At 34.9% G+C, this 27,353-nt stretch overlaps 3 protein-coding genes across 10 annotated transcripts in view; 1 reads left to right on the top strand and 2 right to left on the bottom strand.

The window, feature by feature from the left end:
* Positions 1–1,995: 1,995 nt before the first annotated feature.
* On the bottom strand, positions 1,996–7,987 carry LOC138327766 (kelch-like protein 24). The gene is made up of 2 exons (XM_069274124.1): positions 7,892–7,987; positions 1,996–4,227 (listed from the first exon to the last, which is right to left on the bottom strand). Exon 2 carries the CDS (start codon positions 4,138–4,140, stop codon positions 2,206–2,208), a length of 1,935 nt encoding a protein of 644 aa, XP_069130225.1. The 5' UTR covers positions 4,141–4,227; positions 7,892–7,987; the 3' UTR covers positions 1,996–2,205.
* LOC138327060 (uncharacterized) lies at positions 4,821–6,496 on the top strand (the record flags this gene model as incomplete). Its single annotated transcript, XM_069273049.1, has 2 exons — positions 4,821–4,981; positions 6,286–6,496. Coding segments are annotated over exons 1-2 (372 nt in total), but the record flags the coding sequence as incomplete, so codon positions are not given.
* Positions 7,988–17,864: 9,877 nt separating the features above from the next.
* The window catches only part of LOC138327765 (protocadherin gamma-B7-like), a 56,020-nt gene continuing 46,531 nt past the window's right edge, over positions 17,865–27,353 (bottom strand). For all 8 annotated transcript variants that reach the window (XM_069274118.1, XM_069274116.1, XM_069274117.1 and 5 more), the window contains 4 exons: positions 24,565–27,304; positions 21,144–21,266; positions 20,094–20,220; positions 17,865–19,853 (listed from right to left, as the gene is read on the bottom strand). In XM_069274118.1, coding sequence (XP_069130219.1) covers positions 19,297–19,853; positions 20,094–20,220; positions 21,144–21,266; positions 24,565–27,216 — 3,459 coding nt within the window. In that variant the 5' untranslated portion in view covers positions 27,217–27,304 and the 3' untranslated portion in view covers positions 17,865–19,296. The remainder of the gene's footprint in view (positions 19,854–20,093; positions 20,221–21,143; positions 21,267–24,564; positions 27,305–27,353) is intronic.

The raw sequence follows: 27,353 nt of genomic DNA, 5'->3' as shown, positions 1-27,353 counted from the left end.
CTCATCTCAGGAATTCTAGCTTTGATTTGTCAAATGTAGAAAATTGTATGATTGTCTCAGTACAAGGACAGAGATTCTTTAGGTTCTATTTCAGAAGAGTTAAACTGTAACAGCGCATTGACCATGGCTTTGAATAGGACGTAAAAAGTATGTGGAGAGCATGACATCTTCCGTCAACTATCGCGGCGTAAAGTCGTTGTCTATAATGAAGAAATTATGGTACTGTAGCTGCAAATTTGCAAAAACTCGTTTTCAGAATGAAACTCTAATAGATCCGATCCAACACAAATACATTTGACGCTTTGTAACCGGCATGTCTTATGAGTTTTTCTTATTGTAGTTCATCCATTGTTTTTATTCGACCACTGTCATAATCATTTTTTTTCTTATTTGTTCTCGTCATATCTAGATTAAAAGATAAATAGCGAAAAAGTGATATTACATCTAAAACTGGGATTGACTATTGATTAATATAATTGTACTTCAGAGTCTATGTTAGAACTGCGCCTGACTCGATCATTCAGTGTTTTTAAATTATGATTTCTAAACATACATGTATACATGTACCGACAAAATGCATTCAAAGCATTGTTCATACCATTATAATGCAATTACAAATTTTTCAAGAACCGTTTTTGGGAAGACCCCGCTAGAAATGTTAATTTTAGCCGCTAAAGCTAGGTGGGGTAAAAGTTTTGAGTCGGTGAGCTTTCCACCCTGTACGTGTATAGTACAATGTAGAATAGGTTTTTTACCGATTTTTAATCTAGATTTAAAACGCCTAAAATGGCACTCTGGTGGGTCCATAATTACATAAACTTTAACTAATTATCAGATCCCTGTGGTCATAACAGTGAAATTCCGGTAAATGATTCACCACAGCTCAAACTCGATCACACCACACTGCCACCATATTATCATTTTTTCATTTTTCACTTTGTTATGAACTCCTATTTCCAAAAATTATATTAGAAAAAATTATGGATAGTAAAATATTGACTTTTCAGCCGAGAAAAATGGGGGCTTTACATAATTACCAGGGACGGAGCCAGGGATAAAACAATAAGGATGCAGAATCCTCTCTGTAGAGATTTCCTTGTATGCTAAGATAGAAATTACTTCCATTTGTGTTTGCTAGTAACAAGAAAAATATTGGTCATAGAACACTATGTGTACTAGTATTTAACGTTTGCACAGTGGAGTTCAAAAGTGCAATATCAATCCGACAATGACGTCACTGAAACTAATATTAGTATATGTTTCTAAAGAAGGAAAACCCATGTCCATATGCTATATCATACCGACCACCAGTCCAAGCGACCAAGATTAGTGGAAATCTGGTGGGGAGTATGGATACTCATGGGAGTCATTTTAGCAAGAGTATAGCTTACAATGCATGTAAAGAGTTGCTTCTTACAGATTTTGTGTAAAAACGTTAATATCAGAATTAATTCTAGAATGAACATGAAAATAATGTGGATGTACGGGAGTACCGGAGTCTATGGTAGCTACGCCCCTGATTACAATTGTTAAAATCATTAGTTACATTTTTCATGGCGTTTGTATAGAAATATTCAGCACGTTTTTATATCAACTTCAAAATTGAAAAGGATATTTGTTATAATGGACGTCAAATGCCATAAAATTAATCATTAATAGTTCTGTTATAAATTGATCTTACAATTCTAATTCGCTACTATAGGTAAAGAAAGACAACTCGTTGTCCAAAACATGCTGTCGACAACTACATTTTGATTACTAAACGAAGATGGATAACTCTCGCTGCAGTTCATCACATGTCGACATAATTTGTTTGAAATGTAATATTTAGTAAAACATTTTATTTTCCAAATTATACAAAACGCTATCGCTTAAATCAAGATTTGCAAGACTACCATAACATACAAATGATGTTTACCGTTTCTCACAGACTCAAATCTTGTGTTTTCTCGGGTCTGACGTTTTTTTTCTTAATATTGCGTCGCTAATTTTGTAAAAAAAAAATATTGAGATTATTTTCCTTTTTTTTTCGTGTGTCGAAAAGATTGGCGTAAGATTTGAAGATTTGTTATATCATGGCTAATAATGTACTAATCATATACAAAATGAAGCTTCTTTTGATATATTCACGAGAAAATCGTCACTATTTTCAAGACTAATAAATCAACCGTCACATTTCCATGAATTTGGACACCTCGTGATTGTTCACATTGCGAGAGACATGTTGGGGATTAGGAGCACGTGTGACGTCATATCCTCCAACACCTCCGGTAGTTTTTCCCGCCAGGTTTTCACTTTCTTCGATCGTTTGTTGAAGTCGAATTCCATGATGACGTCACTAAAGCGGTCACCAGTGCCTTGCTTCACACCGATAATGAGGATCTTTGATCTGACCCTGAGCAGAAGAGCTTGGCTACAGTCCCGACCCAGGGTCCCGGCATTTACGAACGCCCGACACCCGGGCCAATGCTTGACAAGATTCCGACCCGTAACCTGATGAATCTCTGTGTTAAGAGTGACCACGGGACCAAGTACCGCGGTGTGGCAGACGATGGTGCACGTGCGAGTGTTGATATCAATGCACTGTATGGAGTTGGTCACGTGACATTCGTTTGACATTCCTTGTGTGAACCCGCTGAATATGTAGATCTTACTTTCGACAGCTACAGAATGAAAATGTGACACTGGCATCGAGATTTCACAAAGCGGCATTGTCTCCCATGACTCATGAGAAACATCGTAAACCTCGACAGTGTTAGCGTAGTCAGCGAAACCGTCACCAGTTTTCCCGCCAAATATATATAAGTTGTCTTTGATGGCCTTCATCCCGTGGGCCATTCGTCCTTGATATGGAAAAGGATCACACACGACCCACGTGTTCTCCCAGGTAGAGAAGCGGTACATGCCGTACTCGCCTGACAGGAAGAGGTTATATAGGCCATAAGTACAGGACGCGAAATGTCGACCAGGGTACTCCAAAAGGTTACACAATTGATGCCATCGCCTTGTCAGTAGGGAGAAACACCATACCTTCATATGCTTGTCAGAGTCCCTACACTCCACCTCTCCAATTTCACTAACATATGACAGATCATTCCCTGCCCCTCGCGAACTTTTCGGGCCTGTCACAACAACAATACCTTTCTCCGTTACACCACCGGGTCTGAGCTCGGTCCGAGGTGAGGAATACCTCATTTGGGCTCCAACGTCTCCGTGAAAAGTCTCGGCTTCGCGCACAAAGTCGCTTAGTGGTTCAACAAACAGCTCTGGAAATGTGGTCTTCAGTTTCCCGTACCTGGTTCCGTCGATAAGGGGCAAACGTATACTATCCACCAACTTCCGGGCGTGACACTTCCGGTTGGGAAAGTCGTGGTGGATCCATTTCATCACAGCGTCAAAAACAATATTTTCGTCAGTCACGTTAAGATTGTCACTGAACACAAGAGTTGACAGTTGCGTCTGCGGGAGATGAACAAACTTGGAAGTTTCCAGAATGGTCTGGAAGCATCTGATAGCGACTTTTTCACACCTCTTTCTGAGTAAGATGTAGTCTTGGTGAAGGTCTGTAAGTTGCCAATAGTCCAAAACGTTCTCTGGTCCAAGGAACAGCGCGTGTCTTTGTTCCAATGACCTTTGTAGACAGCCAATCTGAAGGTAAGCTGCAGCAAACAGGAGGTCACGTGCCGTTTCTTTAGTGACCTTGACCTCCCCTGTATACAGGAAGTGGAGGACCATTTCCATGGTGATAGCATCGATCATGTCTAGCTTGAAAATCCGTTTGGGAGACTTTCTCGTGCTAGATTGGACCAGACACCGGAAATAGTTGGAGAAAGTACACAATACAAGAAGATGACAATCAAATTCTTTTTCTTCAACGACCAAAATGACGTCACTCAAGTGTTTATTGTCCTCCAGATACCGTAATCCTATTTTCAAGGTCGATGCATAGTCATAGTTAACAGCAGGTTTCGCTGGCCTACATAATACCGGGGTAATGGCCAAATCTTTATTTACCTCCGCTTCTTGATTCTTTTCCACACTACCTCTCCTCGGTTTTCGCCATTTTGATTTCTTGACGAATCTCCTATTCCTCTTCTTGGGAGTTACAGAACAAGACTTGGGTGTGGAGCACGACGACATTTTGATATATGTTTATGTTATTGTCAAAATTATCTTTGGTATCCGAATCTTTGTCTTTTCGTTTTATTCGCGGTTTCCATCATCAATCTGTATAAAGAATTGTTGGTTAATCATATCAATGTATATTCAAGCATACGAAGCACTATACTGTACAGTCAGCACACAAGACATTGCTAATTGGTATCATACTCAAGGTTATTAACATATAATCTATGATTAGTTATCTCCAAATGACCCGCGATGTTATGGTATTACCAATCACAGAGGTTGATATTTCTCTCGGGTTAATAAAACCTTGTATTAACCATAGCCTATCACAAAATAGGAAGAGGAAGGTAAGAGATAGGAAGAGCAAGAAGGAGAAGAGAAGAAAAAAGAGAGGAGAAAGGAGAAGAGGGAGAAGAAGAAAATGGATAAGGAAGGAATGAAGGAAGGAAGATGAAGAAAAGGAAAAGAAGAGGAAACAGCATAAGAAGTAGAGACATAAGAAAAAAGGGGGAAGGAAGTAGAAGGGACGAAAGAAGGAGGAGGAGAAGAGGAGGAAAAAGAAAGAAAGGAAATGGAAGCAGAGGAAAAGAAGGAAGAAAAAAATGATGAAGGAGAGGAGAAAAGCAAGGAAAGATGGGGAGGATAAGACGTTAAGGAAGAGAGAAATAGAATAAAAGAAAAAGCATCATTTGATGAGAAGGGAGGGAGGGAGGGAGGGAATAAACAGTAAGAAGAGAAGAAGAAGAAAGAAGAAGAAGAAGAAGAAGAAGAAGAAGAAGAAAAAAGAAGAAGAAGAAAAAGAAAGTAAAGAAGAAGAAGAAGAAGAAAAAAAAAAAGAAAGAGAGAAGAAGAAGTAAAGCAAAGAAGAAAAAGAGAAGAATAAAGGAAAAGAGAAGAGGAAGGAGAAAAGAGGATGAAGAAGGAGGGGAAAAGAGAGAAGAAAACGGATAGGAAGAAGGAGAGGAGAGTTTTGGTTTGGGCATATATGTGATCAGAAATATTTAAGGAGAAGAGAAGAAAAAAGAGAGGAGAAAGGAGAAGAGGAAGAAGAAGAAAATGGATAAGGAAGGAATGAAGGAAGGAAGAAGAAGAAAATGAAAAGAAGAGGAAACAGCATAAGAAGTAGAGACATAAGAAAAAAGGGGGAAGGAAGTAAAAGGGACGGAAGAAAGAGGAGGAGGAGAGGAGGAAAAAGAAATATAGGAAATGGAAGCAGAAGAAAAGAAGGAAGAAAAAAATAGATGAAGGAGAGGAGAATAGCAAGGAAAGATGGGGAGGATAAGACGTTAAGGAAGAGAGAAATAGAATAAAAGAAAAATCATCATCTGAAGAACATATGATGAGGGAGGGAGGGAGGGAGGGAGGGGGAAGGAAGGAAGGAAGGAAGGAAGGAAGAAGGAAGGAAGGAAGGAAGGAAGGAAGGGAAGGAAGGAAGGAAGGAAGGAAGGAAGGAAGGAAGGAAGGAAGGAAGGAAGGAAGGAAGGAAGGAAGGGAAGAAGAAGGAAGGAAGGAAGGAAGGAAGGAAGGAAGGAAGGAAGGAAGGAAGGAAGGAAGGAAGAAGAAGGAAGGAAGGAAGGAAGGAAGGAAGGAAGGAAGGAAGGAAGGAAGGAAGGAAGGAAGGAAGGAAGGAAGGAAGGAAGGAAGGAAGGAAGATCAATATCAGCAGTAGGAAATGAAGAATAAAAAGAAGAAAAGCCAAAAGGAGACGAATGGGAGAAGAAGAGGGAAAGGATGGAGAAGAACGTAAAAAAAAAAGAAAAAAATAACAAAAGAAGAAAAAAAAAGGAAGAGGGGAGATGAAACAGAACAGGAAGTAGAGGAAGAAGGAAAAAAGGCATACAGAAGGACAGGAGAAGATGAAGATGTAGTGAAAAGGAAGAGGAGAAAGGAAATAGAAAAGTATAAGAGAAAGGAAAAGAAAAACAATAAGGGAAAGAGAGGGCAAAGAAAGGAGGGGAGTAGGAAAAGAAGAATAAACAGCAACTTAATAAGAAAAATAAAAATAGGAAGAAAAAAGGAAAGAAGAGGGAAAGAGGAACGAGAGAAGAAGAGAAAGAAAAGAAGAAAAAAGAAACTAAAGAAGAAGAAAAGAAAATAGGAAAAAGGAAGAAGAAGGAAAAAAAAAGAAGGAAAAAGAAGAAAAGAGAAAAAAAGAAGAAAGATGGAAAAGAAGATGAATAAGGAGAGGACAAAGAAAGAAGAAAAAACGAAAGATGAAATAGGAAAAGAAAAGAAAAAAGAAGAGAAGAAGAAGAAGAAGAAGAAGAGAGAAGAAAGAAGAAAGAAGAAGAAGAAGAAGAAGAAGAAGAAGAAGAAGAAGAAAGAAGAAGAAGAAGAAGAAGAAGAAGAAGAAGAAGAAAAGAAGAAGAAGAAGAAGAAGAAGAAAGAAGAAGAAGAGAAAGAAGAAGAAGAAAGAAGAAGAAGAAAGAAGAAGAAGAAGAAGAAGAAGAAGAAGAAGAAGAAGAAGAAGAAGAAGAAGAAGAAGAAGAAGAAGAAGAAGAAGAAGAAGAAGAAGAAGAAGAAGAAGAAGAAGAAGAAGAAAGAAGAAGAAGAAGAAGAAGAAGAAGAAGAAGAAGAAGAAGAGAAGAAGAAGAAGAAGAAGAAAAAAAGAAGAAGAAAAAGTAAGTAAGAAGAGAAGAAGGAAAAAGAAATAGAAGAAGAATGTAAAGCAAAGAAGAAAAGGAGAAGTATAAGAAAAGGAAGAAGAGAGGATGAAGAAGGAGGGGAAAAGAGAGAAGAAAACGGATAGGAAGAAGGAGAGGAGAGTTTGGGGCATATATGTGATCAGAAATATATAATTGTCCATCACCATTTGGTTGCTATCGACAATGATTTTACTAAAACATTTCATACATGTAAAGCACGCAGTAATATTTTGTGACTGAGGATCAGAGATCCGAAGACGACATGGCTATTGCTTTAGCAAAGCTTAAAATGTCTTTCATTTCTTTAAGTATATTAACGGAATTTAATTTTATGGAATTTTAATGAAATTTAATAGATATGATTGGGTCATGAAATACATATGATATTTTACACTGTCATTTTTCTACTCACACATTGTTTCAATATTTTGTCGATGAACTTTTCAACTTTTCTAATGTCCAAACTAAACAATAACACCACGCGAAAAATAACTGTGTAACGTTATTATACGCAGTACCATAATAAGTTATAAGTTATAAGTGTGGAAACAATGTCAGCTTTCCCATTGTATTCGGTGTTTTTTTTATTGGGGTTTGCATTTTAGTAACAAAGAAATTTTACCTAACAAATTTTTTTTTTATTTTTGAGCATAATTTTCGTGTGTGTTATAGTTTTCAAACTGCAAAGTTTTCAAACTGCAATATGAATAAGAAAATAGGCCCTATACCTTAAAAACTTTCATGAGTCATTTCAACAAAATGTAACTTCCATCATCAAAGACTGACATCAAATGAGGATGTAGCTACTGTACAGTATAGATCTTTTATTTTAACCGTTAGGAATTTGCTATTGAATGAAAAAAATAATTAAGTGAAAAAGCAATGAATCCAATGAAGAATATCATATTAATTGATTATATGACGTCGTTTGCAGTACATTAGATATATGTTTCGGCAGTACTGAATTCGGTGGTGTCAAAAGTTCACATTACCGTCGAAGTCTACACTACTGTGGAAAAATTGTTACTGGGATTTAACATATTTGAAATAAAGAATACACATTTCAAACTATATCGCATTGATAATATCGAAGTGTATGTAACCATAAGAAAACTTACCTCATCATGTTGCCCCGCTATTCACCGCATTCTTGGTGGCTACAAAGTCGCGTTGAAAAAGGTTGGAGTCGTTGCCACTCATGACGTCATAATGGGAATGACGACACAAAGAAATAGGGGAGATAATTCACTTAAGTTAGCATATTTTCTGTCACTTATGTAACTATTTTTTTTTAAATATTCATGCCATAAAAGGATCACGAGATGAAAATACTGCAACAAAAAGTATACGACTGCCCAAACATTTACATGCTTGAATGAATTCACATTTTAATAGTGATTTACATTATATATATATATATAGATATAAATATATGTAATCTTTTTGTAATGTGAATTTTAGAAAATGTGTTTGTGTTTCATTTGTCTCTTCACGTAAAATTTCTCAGCAGTGGAGCACTCACAGAGCGCATCGTTAATTCATCTGGACATTTTTTTAAATAATTAATTGCGCCCCGAAAAAAATTTGTGGCACTATGAATGGAGTATACTTATTGCGCGTGACCAAAAGCAAAACAAATTATTTTATATTATTTTTTATGTTAATTGGACATCTATACATCATAAGATACCAATTATGTTCCGTCTGCGATGGAGCATTGCAATTTTATTTACACGTGTTAACGATTACTTACAACAGAAACATATATACATAGAGAGTGGCAACTTCGCCATTTTTACGATAGGCAGATGTACCTCTGTATGTCCCTAGGGGCTTTAAGATAAACTCTTAAATAGTTAAATACAGCAGAATAACTTTGATATGTTATAAAAGTTTAGTAATGTAATTTTCAGATGGTTTGAGTACGATTTTGGAATGAAACAATAATATTTTAACTTATATATTAATAAAACAAAATGCATTTCCGGTTTTGAATGCCTGATTTTCGAAAAACCAGGTAAAATTGCTCATTTTCGTACTTTCAAAAATCTTATTAAATAACATTAATTGGGAAAACTGATCAAATCAAACCTTGATATAATGTTTAAACTTTGAATTGATGCAAAAATATCATGTTTAAAAGAATACACTTATGAGTAGATAGCCAAGGGAAAATGCCAACAAACTGGAGGTCCCTCTGCCTGTCAACATAGACAAAGAAGGAGTTTCCAATCTCTGTAATGTATGTATGTTTCTGCATACAATCAATTTAACTTTGGAGAGTATATTTGAGGTTCGAATATTATGTATCATAATTACAAGTTTCTCCTTGAATCTTGGGATGTTATTTTTTTTTACTAGATCAAACCAGCTAAAGAAATGTTTTGTAAACTTTGTAAAATTAGCAGAAAGAAAAAAATCTGAAACAGAAATCAAAGATATGTAAGAGTTATGTCCCTTCGTCTATTTGGAATCAATGTGCAGGTAGCGAAAAGAAAGGGACAAGGGAGGTAACTCGTGGTACGTTAACTGTAACATGCTTAAATGGTTCAAAATTAAAATAATTTATTTTTGCTTGAAACATTTATAGCTTGGTATAGATCGCAGCCCGTATAAACTCGACAGCACAATGGAAATTCACATCAGAAGATCTATACGGCAGCGGATTCATACAAAATGTTCATTCTTTCTATCTCAAACCAGTTATTAATATTGTTTCATTTAATCACATGTTTAAAGTTTTTTTATTTTTTTTATTTTTTTTTATTTTACAAAATATTGGAATTCCTTTCAAATTGACTGACCAAGTATTCCGGGCTGATTTTATTTGGAACCTTTCCCTTATATTGAATCATATCCAAATGAAAACTTTCATGGCGGAGAACGTTTTTAATATAATTTATGCTAAGTTTCCCCAGAAAAGGTTATGGCAGTGTTAATAAATTAACTTCCTTGTTTTAAAATCTTCTTAATTAACTCAATTACAAAAGCATTCGTTCGGCGAAGAGGAACAATGAGGGTCCCTTTTAGCCAAATCAGCTGGGTTTTCTGCTCGTTACCCTTCGCAGTTTTTGTTCATTGAGACAACACTATGAAGTGGACACGATTTCCACTGAACCCGCTATCACAAGAAGACACAACACGAATATACCACAGTCTCCTAAAGGACGAACGCGCCCTTAGTTGCAGCCCACGCGCGTATGAATATCGCACACAGTGAAGGTCGTCTTCAAAAGACTTCAATAAGCAGTCGACGAGAAGAAGAAAAGAAAACATTTTCACGTATCGGTATATTCTATTTTTTCTTATTCTGATTGTATCGTCGAGCAATCGTATCACCACGGAAATTGCTCGCGATTGCTTCATCAAGATTTTCAGTTACAGATCCGTTCAGCAAAATTATGCAATGTATTCGCCATATAATACAAAAGGTCTTGCCGTGGTAGGTACCGTGTTTTGGCTATAGCTATTAAAAATATGTTGATATCGCCAAGTATTTCATTTCGATCTGTGATATGGCCAATATTAAAGATTCGCGGATAAATGTTTGTAAAATATCAAATGAAATATCGTAAATTGATTTTTGTATAAATGACGACGTTTAATATCAATGTCTATCGGGTATGTCTAGTCTTAACAGGCGACTTGTGATGACACTGCCACATCTCTTGCACGCATCACTGAAGTTCTGAAGAATCTGTTTGTAACAGGAGGCTCCAAATGGAGTTTCAAGAAGGGCAATAATATGACCTTGCTCAAAACAGCATCCAACAAGTAAAATGAAATAACGCTAACGATTAATTACATTAATTAATTTCATTAAAATTAAGATACGATATTACGACTATAGATATTGTTCTTGAAAATGTGCTTGAATATTTAAGTTTGTTCAGCTTCCCCCAATGGTACCCCCCTACTTTAATCAATAAACAAACTAATTATAATATAATTGTATCGATTAATATTTAAAATGTCGTTGTTGTACTATAACTTCAGATTATCTGCCACCCAATAATTAACAGAGGCGGTTACTTCGTCACACTCGAGTGAATTCTTCCGATTTGTCTCGTCAGCTGATGCGGATCTTAAAGGAACACGCGACGACATTTTATATTATCTGGGAAATCATCAAATATTGTATAGAGCTTTTACGTGCGCGAACACACGTCTGATATTAAGATTTTATTTGATCAAATTATTATTTGACACTTCCGGCTACATCTTAACTCCAGTTAAAGACATTTTCTTTATACGAAATCCATACTAATGTTCTAGATTTTTTGTCAATTTCTTAAATCGTTGAATCTCAGTTGGACACGCAATTAAAGTGGATAAATGCAGGATGTTCTCGGTTGCTCACATCTTGGAGGAAACTTATAATGTATTGCATTTAATTGATTCTTAACTATGGCTTACTCAAGGTTGCTAAATGTTATTATCAAAAATACATTACATTGTACATTGGATATTACTAAAGTAAAAATAAACTTCATTTCCTGTGCAAGGAAAAATTACGCTACGTTTGCATAAAGTTAAAATAAACTACATTTAAACATTTTAGAAAATTTGAAATACAGTTATGTACAATAAATTAAAAATTAAACTCATTCCCCGACTGATATTGGTTATATAGCACATGTACTTAATTACCAATACATGAGCAGAAATACAGTGACACTGCCAATCCCAACATTAATTACGCAAATCTGAAGTTCAGTTCAAAAACATTACATTCCGCTCTGAAATGATTGAAACTTATTTCTGTTGTAAAACTTTACTATTTCGCCTTTTACAATTTTAGCCTTTAGTATATATCCTTTAAAGTGCTAATAAAAAGTATATTTTTGTATATTCAGTCATATCGATATCCGTCAACAAAACACTGTAACACGACTACAAGATGCTTGGATGCACTGGAATATTGCCAATGTGCACGCAAAGAAAACCTAATACGTGTAACAGCAGTATTGTTTTACAGTTAACTATTTATAAAAAAAACATCATATCAATTTGTAAAATTCCTTAAACGCATAAAGCTGATACTGTTAATTTGGTTTATGAACGATATTACGTAAAGAGTATTTCTTTGATGTGTTCATTGGTACAGGTTATTGATTTCATATAACACATATGGTAGCCAAAGTAAACAAGGCATGAGGTGAAAATCATATACCATGAATATTCAGAAGTCTCGATACTTCGAAATTTTTCTGACGGTCCTTTGAACTTCGAAACATCGAGTTTTGATCGTACACACTTTTAACGGCTTGAATGCGACGGTTTTATTGGGATTTCACAGACAAGTGGAAAAGTATTCGTTCCTAGTTGAATATTTTGCAGAAATATAAACGGTAAGGTTACATGTACAAAAAATATAGATGTGGTTTAAACATATGTACAAGAGAGTCAATATGCTAACATAAAACATAGTTCAGTTTCAATAAAATCCATTGAAAAACAATTGAAGTCCTATAAAATGAATAAAAATAAAGCAAAATGATATGAATGAGAAAACTCTATTAAGCGTACACAAATACGTTCGTACGTCCTATTTTTTAATGTTACTGTTCATATCTATTTTTATTTTCCCCTATCTATATGCATGTACAAGTAACATTAGTTAATAAATGACTATTTAGCCTGCGTGCCAAGAGCGTGTCACTCGTACTCTAACAGCGGAAATTTTCCCATGAAATTTCATAATTTAATACTTGTATATTAATTATTACTTATATAAACTGCTCGTCCTTTCTGATACTATCTGCACCCGGCGTTGTTTATTTGTTTGTGACTCTGTAGTTTTAGATAAGTAGTCGTCAGCGTAATTCTGTCACAAACAAACTTATCACCAGTATCATCAATCCCGTACTACCACGCTCACATTCACACCATTGTTTACATAACTTTTATCTAAAGTACCGAGGATTTAACTGATTAAGATAGCACTATCGTGTACTTATAACTCGTTATCTCAGTAAGTACTGCATCAAACATTACCAACTTAAAAAAAACCTTCAAACATATGGCTTACTAGCATGTTAATCATTAATCATCCACTCGTTTCAAAATTAATATGATTTAAATATAATCTAAGACGTATTTTGTGTCGACACATGTATTAGGTTGTCTAAAGAATAAACATTTTAAAGTAAAATGGCTATTAAAAGGATTGCTTTTTGTAGGTTAAGTTGACAAAGCTTTGGTCAGTCTAGAATGATGATAGACAAAAGGGTGCGATGTCAAACTCTGTGTGAAATAAATATAACTTAACAAGTTTACAATTACTACCGTAAGCGTCAGTACAATATATATCTAGTGTTGATTTCAAGATATGTACTCTCTCCTAGGTCTGAACATTGCATCTTCCTTTTTATCACGCCATGCGTCTCTTTATTTTGTTGTTAACCTCAGACATAAATATCATTACAGGTATAAATACTTTCATGTAGATTGCACAACAGACACACAAGTTATTAAAACCCTTCAATGCTAAGCACGATGAAAAATGACTTAACCAAAAACTTTTAATTGAAATTAACACAAAAATGCAGATTGTACTGCAAGGCGCAATATTTCGATATATTTGATGAAATTCAGCATTAGAAACAGTTTTATGTGCATTTGTACTGTACCATAAAATCCATAATATATTTCGACTCTTGCGTAAAACATCAGTCCATCTGAGGAGTAAGACCCAACCACCTGTCTCTGAAAATCATCCACTTTTTACCTTTTGTTTATTGATATGTTTATTTCTAAAATGAGCGTATCAACGAACAATATGTGGAAGTGGCTCATTTTAAGAGACAGATGATGCTTTAGCTTACTGAGGCGTCATCGTGCACTAATTTGGCGGTTCGGAACACTTAGCTAGAGAAAATATAATAGGAAACTCAGTTAGTGAATATCCAAGTTTTAGACACGGATCTGTTTAACTTAGAATATAGATGTCTCCGTCTATATTAGCATCGTGGATTTTATTACAACCATAACTTTCAAATACCATTACTCAACTGTTGCCTAATCGTGCGCCACCATTGTTCTTTTGACGTTGCCGCAAATTGCAAGAACCCTTAGCTATTAATTAGTTTTCTAATAATAAATTACGCCTTTATCATCCAATAGGGTGTGTCATATTTGGTCATGTCAATTTCCTGCATAAACAAAATTAATTTCAGGGAAATGATTTGATTTCCATATTTATTTTGCACCTTCCTTATGAAGAAATTTGGCATTTTAATTGTTGGGTCGCCGGGTTCTACTGACAAGAGCATTAAATCGACAGTCCTAATAATTTCTACTCGTTTAAATAATGGAATTCTTATGTTGTGATAATTGGAACAATTCTCTTGAGTAATTACAATCTGCCTCATGACCTAAATATTTTCACAATCGCCATGCAATATTTAGCTGCAATATTCTGAATATTGTGGCTCAAAAGACTTCTAGACAGATCGAAAGCATCGTAGGCCGGGTACATAATTATATTCGTTTTAGCAAGGCATAGAAGAGAGGCCGTTGTTAGAAACCATAAGCAATATCAACTGAAGTATAAACTATTGCATTATTAGAGAATGATCTTAATCTGGATATTTATCTAGTAAGCTCTTGGACAGATACACGACACAAGTTCCCATCTCTCATTACTTTACTTCAGTCGGAGTTCTTCTACAATTGGAACCCTCAATTCAATCGGAAATCAATTCTGACAAACCTACACGATTATAGACTTTGAGAAAAACTCAATTGAAATAAATAAAAGTTTTCTTCTTTAAACAGTAGTTGGAAATGTCTGGGTTTTTTTTCTCGAGAGAAATTCGACAATGAAATTGAAATCTGAGCGACTGTCAACAGTCGGCATAAAATAGATCTGTCTATAGCCCTCTCTTACTGTGGGTGACACAGCCAGGTCCAATTATTGTAATCCTAACAGAATTTGATCTGCTGATTCCAATCTGAAATGGATTTGAAAATCGTAGATTTTTAGAGTACATATGTTGATTTTATACGAAATTGATTTATTTTATCCTCTCTGACAGAAAATGATATGCCTATAACTCGTGGCGCCCGCAATGAACCCATTGTGACGATATGTTAATATATTTTCTCTCTACTAATTTAACGGAAATCAATTTCTCCCAGGGTAGCATACAATATATATGTTCATATTCTCAGTGGTTGTGTGTGTTTGTTTAGGAAGCCCGGACTGCTGTGTGTGTCAATTTAATACCATAATTTGAAATAGACATCTGGTGACGACACGCTCCTTTTAAGTAATAAATTCGTGAAAATTGTAGGAGCTATTTTTATCTGAATACGTTGCCATATATATGTTTTGTATCTTGTATATATATATATATTAATTATTATGTTATCATACCTCAATTTCCAACATTACAACACATACATAGGGACAGATGGCAACGTTTATCATTTTTTGAATGTTAAAAATACGCCAAAATTTCAATTAATGTAACAACTTATATTTCAATTTACGCATTATCCTAAACAAACACCAAAAAATCGCAGCTCACTTATGCATATCACAGAGTGACAACAGAAATAGCAGATTTCAATTTAAGTTTCAACGCCTTTTTGATTAAAAGGCCAAACTTTAAAGCTCTTCCTAAAAGACACCCTGTTATTTTAACACTTTTAGTATGTAGCTTCTCTGAATTATTTTTTTTCCAGTCAGTAAACATATGGTGTATTGTAGCCTATACCGTTAGTAACGAATGCAATATATACATTTTACTAAGATAGGACAATGTCTCTCTTTCAGAGACTGGTGATCATAAAATTGCCAAAATTAGTTTTCAAATAACATGAAATTTATTGTCCATAGCTTTCATAGATCTTGATTTTGTTTTTGTTTTGTTGTGTCTTAAAATGATAGATTTGAAATATCCAAAAGTTCTTTACTTTAATGAACTGATTTTACTGTTGGTATTGATGAATTTATTTCACAAATGTACTATAATTATTGTCACCGATTCCGTTATTTAAATTAGACTACTTATTTTCGTTCTGCTTTATTTCCGTTTCAATCGTGGTGGCATTAAAGGGCTAAGATTTTACAAGGTTAATTTCAATATGATTGTCTTTTTGTTTCATAATGAGACAATTGTCATTATCATTCTGAATAAACAGCTATAAAACTGTCCTGAATTTGTTTGTAGATTTTTTCCACAATTTTGGTTAACATACATTATGAATATGTGCATGAACGCGTTGAGAGCCGTTTCACCCAGAAATCATAGAAAATATTGATTATGAAGCAGACTGTTATGAATTACCATTTTTGTAAGACAAGATATTTTGTCTCTCATTTTGCATGACACTTAAGTGTACTAACTTTGTGTATCTGATGGTCAACTATCTGTGATACAGGTTTTACAATATTGCAGGAGTGACTTTATTGCAAATGATTATATTAAATCGATACAAATCATAGCTTTGAATTAAAATGAGAGGATTCTGTTGAAACACTTATAGACCATTCATCAGAGGTTTTAAGTGTTCATCTGTTGTGTCAGTGAATATGTTGCGTTTTCATTTTCGCAAAGTTGTTTGATATTCGTGAAGGTTATTGCGATTCTTTGAACATTGATGGTTTATTCTTGTCAAAGAACAAAACACCTCTCTAGTGTTTAATCTTCCTTTAGTGGACCATTACCTAGTTTACGTGTCCGACAGGATAATCAATATTTCACAATTAAAGTTTTCCAACATAAAAGTCATCACATTCTTACTACATGTATGTCAATGTTCTTATCTAGAACGCCCAGTGACGTCTTTCTATCGACTGGTTACCAATAGACCATAGAAACCTGTCGGTAACACTAGAATTGCATGACAACTATATATCTGGTACCTTTTTAGAAATCTTCTTAATGAATCTTCTGACACTTTGAGATGTCTTGTTATCTACAAGATTTTGTCCCCAGGACGCTAATTATCAGGTTCATTGTATAACCGTACTTGGTGTCCTCTGTATACCGCTCAGGGCAACGAAAATGAATATGTATGCTAAAATAACTGGCTCCAATCGAAAGACCAAACCAGAGGGATGTTATGCTAAAGCACATGATGTTTCCGTAAATGACGGCTACAAAACATGACTTTAGCCTATTAGGCATTTGTCTTGTGGTATACAACACATTAACCTCGTGTATTGTGTTCTGAAGTACAGAAAACGCAATGTTAGGTGTTGTTGGTAGTCCCAGGAACCTTTCTTTATTAACTTGGACAAGAAAGTTATACAGCAATATCCTCTGTTCTCAATTTCCAAGAGTTCTTTTTAAAACCGATGTTGATTTTGATTTTGAAATTGTCATCTGTTCTTGACCTTCAAAGTTCGTATTATTTGTTTTTAATTTTTAAAACAACGTTGGTCTTTTAATGTAGAGGTTGTTTTCTGCCCTTGATCTTCAACGTTTTTTTTTTGTATTTATTAAAACTATGTTACTATTTTGATTTTGCTATTTGTTCCTAAAATTTTTGTTTTGATTTATTCTTGTTTCTAGTATTAAAATATCTTAAAATATCGATCGGGTTTTGATCTATCAGCATCCTAAAGAATGGTTGACGTTTTGTATGTTATAAACTGTGATGAGGACTACTGAACTGATTCCATCTGATCGGTTTTAATTATGTTCCTATTCCTTCTGGTAGGACTATTCTTAGACAAGAAGGATAGGCAAAGCTCAGTCTGATCAAAATACAAATTCTTATTCTCAATCCGTTTCTTAAAGGATCTGTTTAAGGATCTGTTTTTAAAGGATCTGTTTAAATCCCTTTAGGGCTCACATTTTAGTGATCTTCTGGATTGTCAGATTAGATAATTACCTTCCGAATGTTGAATGTAAATTTCAAGAAAACAAAACAGTTCAAGGGCTTGCAGAATCCTTTTCATGCATCAAGTGATATAGCCAGAAATGCATCAAGTGATATAGCCAGAAATAAAGCCATGCACATTGCAAGCATATCCTCTATAAAACTGCATAATCAGATTGTGTCCAAGTTCAGACATTTTTCAAGCTATATATTTCATGTCATGACTTAAACTTACAAAACAACAAACAATAATGATATCATTTAATTATTTTGCTTTAATTTAGCTGCTCAATAATTAATCATAGTACATAATTATAACAACAAACAACAACATGCATATTAATTATGTCATGCATCTGACAAAACAACAAGGCAACATGGTTTTATCACAACAAATAATATTGCAGTATTACATACACATGGTTAACAATTATCTGTTAATAATCTTCCATTTCTTTCTTTTAGTTTCCTTTGAATTTGGAAAATTCAAAATATTCATGAAAATTTTAGTTATGTACATCTCTTTATATCAGAATTTACCTATAACTTGGTTAAATTACAATTATCATTTAAAGAAAATATCAATAAAAACCTGAAAGCAATGGGAAAACCAAATTTTGATTTCTTTGGAAAAGGTTAGATATGTACAAAGCAATACTTCTGAAAATAGAACTATTTTATTAGCACCCTTATATGGGACCTTATAGGAAACAGACCCCTTTACACAGCCCCCTATCTGTATAAATAAGGCTTAATGAATAACAACATTTGTGTCTTTGGTAAACAATACTGTACAGGAATGTATGTTCATTCAAAACGTCTTCTGTATAAATTACAAACATGCAACCTAGGAAAAAGTAGAAATTATCTCCCATTCTAATAATCTCCCCTTTCAAACAATTTAATCAAAATTATCTCAAAATTTCTTTTTATAAATTGCCATGGTATCTTGAAATGTGTTGACATGTATTTGACCCAGATCAGGGTCATGGTCATTTTCAGGGAACTTTGGGAATGGTTTTAATTAATGTTTATGACTATCAACCAGTGCATCAAAATATGCACTGAAAAAAGGTCTATCAAAATCAATCTACATTAAGATTTGTTGACAAATTATCTCGATGATATAAAAAATGAGAATAATGAATTAATTATTCTTCATTGATTTGAATGCACCAAACAATAAAAGTTTGCTCTAAAAGTCACCCTATGGCTAATGTCACATGACTTTATAAAGATAAACAATAAACAGATGTACATTTCATATAGACCAAACGTAGATGTTTTGATTATTTCCCCATGGAAAAAGACATTATTATAAATAAATAATGCTTTAATGTAGTAGACAGCTATCGGTACACTAACAGTGTGGGTAAGTTGGATACCATCAAACTCTCACGAGAATGGTCTAACAACAGTTGACAAATCCATTTTTAACACAGCATGCATGTATCAAAATTCTAGACAGTTAAACCTGTCAAAGGTTAAAAGTGATTGCTTCGTAAAATTGATCAGTAAAGTTAGTGAAGTGTTACAATATCGTAATCATGTAAAACCCCTATAGTATATAACACAATATCACAGTACCACAAGTTATGTTTGTAAATGTTACATGCCTACAGCGAGACTTTTGATTATGACGAAAACGAAATGTAACACATCCATCAATCCAAAGCAATGGTTATTGCTACACAACCATGTCTTTGTGTGGCCGATAAAAATCATCCTCAAGCTCTTCTGGATTAATGGTATAACTTCCGGACGTAGTCGTTGCTGCGTCGTCGTCATCGTCCCGTGACCGACACGTACTGATACTTTCGGGACGAAGGTTAAAATAGTCTCTGTCTTTGGTGATATTTGAGTAATTCACAGAATTATTTGGTTGTAAGTAATTCCATGTATTAAAGTTAGAGGATTTAGATTTTGTGTCCAGGTAAGACTGAGTATGAGGTGATGTGAAACTAGAATGACTTGGCGCCTGGCGCACATAGGGTCCATTTTTCTGTCCCTTTAGTCCTGAACTTGACACTAATTTGTTCTCATTCAGGTGCTCTGTGCTCAGAGAATACGGCCGACTTGGTGCCATGAATGTCTGTGTTGGAGCACTAGATTTGGAGTATGGTCGACTAGCGGAGATTTTATTCTGTAGAGGCAGCTTCTGTTTACGAGGTGGAATGTTTGGAGGAGCATTGAAGGATCCGATATGAGAATTGTAGGATCCGCAATCAAAAGATCTGGAGTCATCTGAAAATAGAAATGAAATTAACAATTACTATAAAATCCAATTTTATGAAGTACATAATGTTAATTCTACCATTTTTATAAGTTGATAACAGCAAGGTTTCAAATTTAAGAAACAATTTGAAATAATATTTTGAAAAATTTTGACATAACTTTTGTATCAATCAATGAACATTTGTAATTAACCTGGTTCATAAATTTACAATATTTGCATTAATATCATCAAGTGATGAATTGTCTTACCTCCAGTAATGTTACTACTGGGGACTTCATCCTCACTTCCTCCCCTGCCGCTGTCACTCGGGATTGTCTCCCCTGATGTGTCACTGTTACTGTCGCTAGGGTGGGCAATTCTCTGTGGGGCACTCAGCTGCAAAAACAAACAAAATAATAAAATAAACATTTATCCTGAGAAATAGCTCAGAGAAAACAAAATTCATTTTAAAGAATCAATATTTTTTCTTCCTATTTTGATTTTTTTTTTTAAGTTTTGGTTCAAGATTACCAATCATCAATTACCTGAGTTTAATCAACTCTTATCTTTTGAAGATCTTAAAGAGCTTTTACAGAATTCTGGGATGACGTCCCATGTGACATAACAACAGCCAATGAATGAGATAATATTGATTCTGTCTTTCGCCATCATCAGATGTGACAGAACGACATCCCATCGACCGCGACAACATGCTCCAAGTAAATAATTCAGCGGCATGTTACATGATGTGTAAAGTTTCAATGCACGACTGACTCGTTATTTGTCAAGCTTCAGATCACCAGTAGTTCTACTACTGACATCACTATGACAACTTGTTTTTATTGGAAAGGTAGACAATGAGATCGATTTCCGTGTGCAAATTAGATTTTCTAAACTTGTGATATCGGGACTTGATCTTGAGTAGATTAACTTGACACATTATCGACGAGGTCATTACACAACATTGATACAATACTCTCTAAGAGGAGTACTTGTGTTGAAATAATTCCTTTACTTGTACCAAGGAATCAAAATATCAAATGTCATAGCAGATTATTTAGTTATAACATAATAAATGCAAGATTCACACTACAAGAAATCACTGATACTTGTTTTTTTTCAACAGAATCAAAACCTTTTGACCTCATTTTTTTAATAAAATTGACATTTGTCAGAAAATTTCCATGACTTAGAGGTTGGTATTGGGAACTTAACTTGAGGCCTGTCTATGTGGGGACATGACCATATTATTATATTAAGGGCTAAAAAGGATTTTGACATCCATTTGACCCTAATTATCATGTTTATTATAAACCTACCTCTGGATGCTCCTGTTGATGGTTTTTAAACAATAACTGTTGGAGATGTAGAGCGTTCAGTTGTGCTGTTTGTTCTGTATTTTTGTGGCTGTTGTCGGGGACGGAGTCATACATGTACATACCCTGTAAAAGATAAAAGGGATTGTTATCAGGTGGAGAATATTTCAAATTCATCAAATATCAGCGATTCATCAGACTTCCTCTTACAGTATAATAATGGATTGGAGTTATGATGGATTATGATAACTAATGTTATGATCTCTGCTAACCAATATGAATATTCATAAATACAAACGTTATTCGTTTATGATTATAGCGAGATATAATAATAAGTCACCTCTGTAATCACCTAAACGAGATTGGGTGTGGAAGATTCAATTTATTCTTAAGATTTATTTTTTCTATTTTCATTTTAGTTTAGATGTGGAATAGTTTTAAAATTTACTTTGAAAATGAAATCACAAAGCCTTTCAAACAGCTGGAAATTTCAATACCGAATAAATTTATAACATTTCAGGTTCTTAACCTTGAGTAATGATTTTTTTTTTTAAAATCAAAAACAAATTAATTACAGTCAATGAGCCTGAATAGATTTGATGCCATATTTTGGATACATGTGACCGATTCGTCTGTAAGTGATATTCCATTTAGTGTCACTCCCCCAAAGTAAAACGCAGGAAATCAACCGGGTAATTCAACCACTATTCAACAAAAAAGGTGCGCTTGTTTTCATTCAAACACCATTAGGAGTAATAATGGGTTTGAATTACAATTTATTGACAAATTTTTAACATAAAATTTGAATTAAAACACTTCGAAATGACATTTCCATTGACATAATGTGAGTATCGCATGTTTTCATGTCATATATCCATATAGGACTGGATGTGAAATTGTAATATTACATCTAATAAATACAATCCATGGTGGTTTATAATCATAAAAGCCTTTTACACAAGTTTCCTTTCACTGTATCAATTGACAGAAAAATATATAATAAACTTGTAAAAACAGTTTAGAAATATATCACAAGCTAACGCAAATTGGTACAATATTAAGCGTTTAGTTTTTTGTAGTTAATACACCTGTGTATCGACCCGAATGTTCGTAAAGAGATGTTAGAATAACAGAGAGAAAAACCGAACAAACAAACTTAGGAATGTTGGGATAATATTGACTCTCAATTAGTGGTTATGTCCAGCTTATTCCCAATCTAAGTAGTCCTAGCCAAGCTCAAATAAAAACATTTCACACAAATGCATTATCTCCCCTGATTTGTTTGTATTTACCTGTAGGATTTGCGCTGGGGGTATTTATCGACAACGACTCTGAATGGGGCCTACTCTCCGAGTACATTTAAATTAAAGGGGCGGCTAGTATGGGTAATGAAAGGCCTGGATAAAAGCATGCCTACTCTTCAGGACTTTATATAAAGTGGGGATCATTTCAAGCCAAATACAAATATATTTACAAAATTGAAATGTACAACAGCTGGTCAGCAATGAAAGAAAACATAAAGTTAACGTCTACTTTATATATAGAGTCCTGAATGTCTGACCTCAGGCAGGTTATCATACCTGGCATTAAAACGGTATAAAGTTGTAGGATTATATATCACCTGTTTCATAAAGACATGTTTTACTCTATATCTATTGTAAATTTACATTAAAAGTTATAGGATATATGCTTTTCTGCTTTTCCATTTGTCCTTTGATCACCTTAAGGAACACAATATATTTCTTATCTGTTTATTTTTTATTGGCAATAATAAGTTACATCTTTAATTAGGTACATCATATGTTATTGGATATCTTTTTAAGTTTTTTCCTTATCATTTTCAATAATTTTCTCTAAAAAATCTTCATATTTTTCTTCTTCTAATAAATGTTCAGCCTCTTTTTTGCTATAATGGTACCTATTTTTACCAGGTAAATAAGAACATCTACAGGACACGGCCACAAGTAAACAGTCTGTATATTTAAAGTCCTCAGGTGTCCACAGAGCTTCAAAACTCAAACTGACCAAGACAAACTGACCACTTCAAATTAGCCAATGAGAATGGAGCTAACTGCTTACCCCTGAGGATTATAGATATATCCTTTCCTGTCCCGCCAAGAAATAAATTTGTTTATCAAGGGAAAAAGATGTCACACCTAAATCTGAAGAAATTGTAAAATATCACCGCCTCTAGGCAGCTTGTAACAGTGTTGTTTAAGGACACCGAGATTATAACGGGGTGTATTAACAACCGATTTGTTCACGATTTACTCCCTGTTTGTACATTTATCTCCTTAATCCTTACTTAAACTTTAAAAAAAATCGGAGGTAACAAAACTAAATATCAATAATTAAAACGTAGCTTAAATAAATATAAGTATCTTAACGACTAGAGGGCGGAGTTGTTTGGTTTTTAATTTATAAAACAGATTTTGACTTTTCCATAATCCTATACTACTGTAGGCCAGCATAAGTATTTGTAGGTCTCTTTCTCTGTGGGTTTATTTGTCATACAAAAATATTCTTTCTTCACGGATTATTATTTCAAAGATATCTAATCTGTTATCAATTTCAGACATAAAGATTTATAGTTAATTAGAGTTCATCAGAAGATTTCACAAGAAAAACATCTTAAAATCGTCTATAGATTTGTAGTTATATCCCTGTTAGCATTTTACTTAAGAGCATTAAAATATAATTCTTTGCAACATTTTAAGATTTTTCTGTTAAAAATGAAAGATGTAATACTGCTATATATGGTTAACATTCTAAAACTATCGAAAAAGAAAGTTGTAAAGAATACTAGCATTGCCTTAGACTATAGGTTAGTAAAGCTTCAACCTACGTAAGTATGTATGAGTACAATGTGTATCCTGTTTTGGCCACGAGTCCCTTACATTGTTTTATACATTTGTCATCCCCCTTAATTGTCGAGGGGGTGTCACCTCCATCTATCACGACTGTCCAGAGGTCAGTGGAGAGGTCAGCGCGATGTCAGGCCGAGTTTTATACTCTGACAGAGGGGCGACACTGTCTACCACGAGGGCCAGTATACCACTCAATTACACCTAACTTATATACTTTTACTTTCTTTTTATCTACATTTTGCTTTACTCCATATAAACATGAAATATTATCTTCTAATTTGAATATCTTAATTTCTTCTAGGTTAGAAATGATTTATCAATGATTGCAATCATTATTGAAAATCTTTAAGCATACTTTTTATTGACCTAGATCTATTCATAATAATTTTATCAAATTTTGAGGAACTTAAGCCAATTAAGCCATTCCTTGCACAAATGATTTTATATAATAAATGATTTTTCAAGCTTTGTATTATTTTCTGTGGATTTCTCTGCAATATTCTAATACCTGACCTAAGAATAGAGTTATTTCCCCTAAAAAGTTGACATTTACTTACCGGCTTGGTATCCGTGGCAATAGGATATTGCATATTCATTCCTTTATTGTTGATGTCTCTAAAGCTTGTACTTGGAGAAAAGGTCACTTCTTTTTTCTTCCTTTCCATGAATTCTGCGTCCGAATTGACATCCTGTTGTGAAGATGCTGGTGATGCAGAATAACTATTAGGCATCGGAACACCAAGTGGACCATTAGCTCCATATTTTTGTTTTTGTCGATTTCTATCAATCTTTTTCAAGAAGAAAATTGTCAAAATAATAGCAGCAGATACCAGCACAGTTACTATAACAACAACTATAGATATTGTGATATAACTCGTCGACTCTCGCTGCAATCCTGCGGCCGTGGCATTATTAACGGTAATAACTACTGTAAGTTGTGCACATTTAGCCCTGACAGGATTCCCAGAATCCTTTACACAGATCACTAAGTTTACTGACTTATCTTTGCTGATTGGGTAATTCCTGTTTAGAAACAGTTCACCAGACTCTGGGTGTAACAGAAACATATCGTCATCATTTCCCTCGTGTATGTAGTAAGTTAACTTTTTATTTGATCCTTCATCAATATCATAGGCTTGGATAGTTGTGAGAGGCAGAGAGGTACCAGACTTTGACCAAATTGTGTGGTTGGTTTTGTTTGGGTAGATGATGACAGGGTCGTTATCATTAGTGTCCATTACATACACGGTGACGTATGCCGTACTGTTAAGGGGATCCTCTCCGTGATCTCGGGCATGTACCACAAAATTATACTGACTCTGAGCCTCACGATCCAGCACCTGGCTTGTTTTTATATCTCCATTAGGAAAAACAATAAATGGTACCAGGAGTTCGTCCTCCGGTGACATGTAGTATGTAATCCTAGAGTTATCTCCCTTGTCCAGATCGATTGCTCCAACTTGTCCAACAAATGCATTTGTATCTTGGTTTTCTAACACGTCAAATGCGAAAATTGTTCTGTTAAACACAGGTTTGTTGTCATTTTCGTCTTCGACCACGACATACACTGAAGCTGTTCCTGTACGTGGCGGATCACCACGATCCACTGCCAACACTTGGAACTTGAAATCAATATTTTGTTCGCGATTAAAAGAATTTGTAGCTGTGATGACACCTGATTCGGATTGGATTGCAAAGTTGGACCCGGCGTCGCTATGAAGATAGTAGTGCACCTGAGAGTTAACTCCCTCATCAATATCACGGGCAGAAACCTGCACAATTTTATCACCGATCTGGTTGTTTTCCATAATGGTAGCAGTGTACGGATTCTTGAGGAAGATTGGATCATTATCATTGTCATCAGTTACAGATACAGTAAAGTTTGCCGAAACATTCATCACCGGCGAGCCGAAATCATGACATGTGACAGTCACACTGTGATTCACCTCACTTTCCCGATCAAGCTTCTGGTTGAGTAGGATTTTAAAACCTTTTCCGGGTGGAATTCTTTCCGTTTTAAAATATTCACTAGATACGATACAATCCACACGTCCATTGTCACCCTGATCAGAATCCTCCACGCTGACATGAGCCACAAATGCGCCCACATCGGCCGACTCTGGAATGGACACAACATTACCAGATCCGGAAAGGATATTTATTCGAACTTCGGGCGGATTGTTCCCTGAATCTTCCACAAAAACATTCACTCTGGCCTGTGTAACTTTTTTGGTGTCCCCATGATCAGTGGCTTCGACGATCATGGTATAACTATCCCCTGGTTTGTAGGTGAGCTGGGTCAGAATATACAAATCTCCAGTCGTAGCATCAATATGGAATAAGTCCTGGATTTTGGTATCTGTCGTGGGGACGATTCTGTACGTCACACGACCGTTCTCTCCAGCATCTTTATCCGTGGCCACGACACGTTCCACAGACGTGTTGGGTTGGGTGTCCTCCTTCACAGTAACATTATATACAGATTCTGTAAATATTGGTGGATTATCATTCATGTCCGTAACCGAAATATTCACCAACATTTTGCCGCTGTTAGGGTTTTCTCCGCCATCATGTGCTGTTACATAAATCTGGTAGAAAGACTGAAGTTCCCGGTCGAGGGGCTGCCTGACGATTAACCGAACCAGGAAGTTTCCGTCTAATTTTTTTGAGACGTTTAATGTAAACAGGTCTGATGCTGGAGATAGTGTATATCCTTGGATAGAAAACTCAGAGCTTGTGTCATTATCCGTGGCGGGTATGATGTCGTAGACTGAATTCGGAGCAGCGTTTTCTGGGATTTCTAATTTCCAGTTTGTGTGTGCAAACACTGGGACATTATCGTTCGTATCCTTCACAACAACTGTTACTGAAGGGAAGAAAATATCTTGTGACATGCTTGACCGAATCACTACATCAAAGTTGAGATTACACACAAGTGAACAGATGGCATCACGATCAATTCTCTTCTTCACTCTTAAAATCCCTGTTTGAATATCAAGGTCGAAATAACTTGTGTATTGATTCGGTTCCAAAAAGGAAAACTCCAAAGCGTTGAATTCTTCTGTTGTTCGGTTCTCATTGTATTTTCCTGCGATAGCTATGTTTCCCACTTCCTCACCGATCGGAAGCTCCTCAAAAATCGTAAAACGGATGTCAGCTTCACAATAAACCACGAAGGTCACCAGAAGTAAGAGGAGATAACTATACATGACTGGAGCTGTTTCAAGGCACGACGTCAAAGTTTATTCTTCACTCTTCAACCATAATCCTCGTTCTTTTTCATTCACCACAAGGAATCTGGAAAGATAAAATCAAAAGTCAGGATAAGTACTTTAAAATTAAAGTT

Source organism: Argopecten irradians, chromosome 7, assembly GCF_041381155.1.
Source record: "Argopecten irradians isolate NY chromosome 7, Ai_NY, whole genome shotgun sequence".
Taxonomy (NCBI): domain Eukaryota; kingdom Metazoa; phylum Mollusca; class Bivalvia; order Pectinida; family Pectinidae; genus Argopecten; species Argopecten irradians.
The sequence above is the reverse complement of the archived record's forward strand: the minus strand, read 5'-3'. Positions and strand labels throughout refer to the sequence as shown.

Excerpts from the sequence above, each read along its gene's own strand:
- LOC138327766 (XM_069274124.1), bottom strand. The coding sequence starts at position 4,140 with ATGTCGTCGTGCTCCACACCCAAGTCTTGTTCTGTAACTCCCAAGAAG.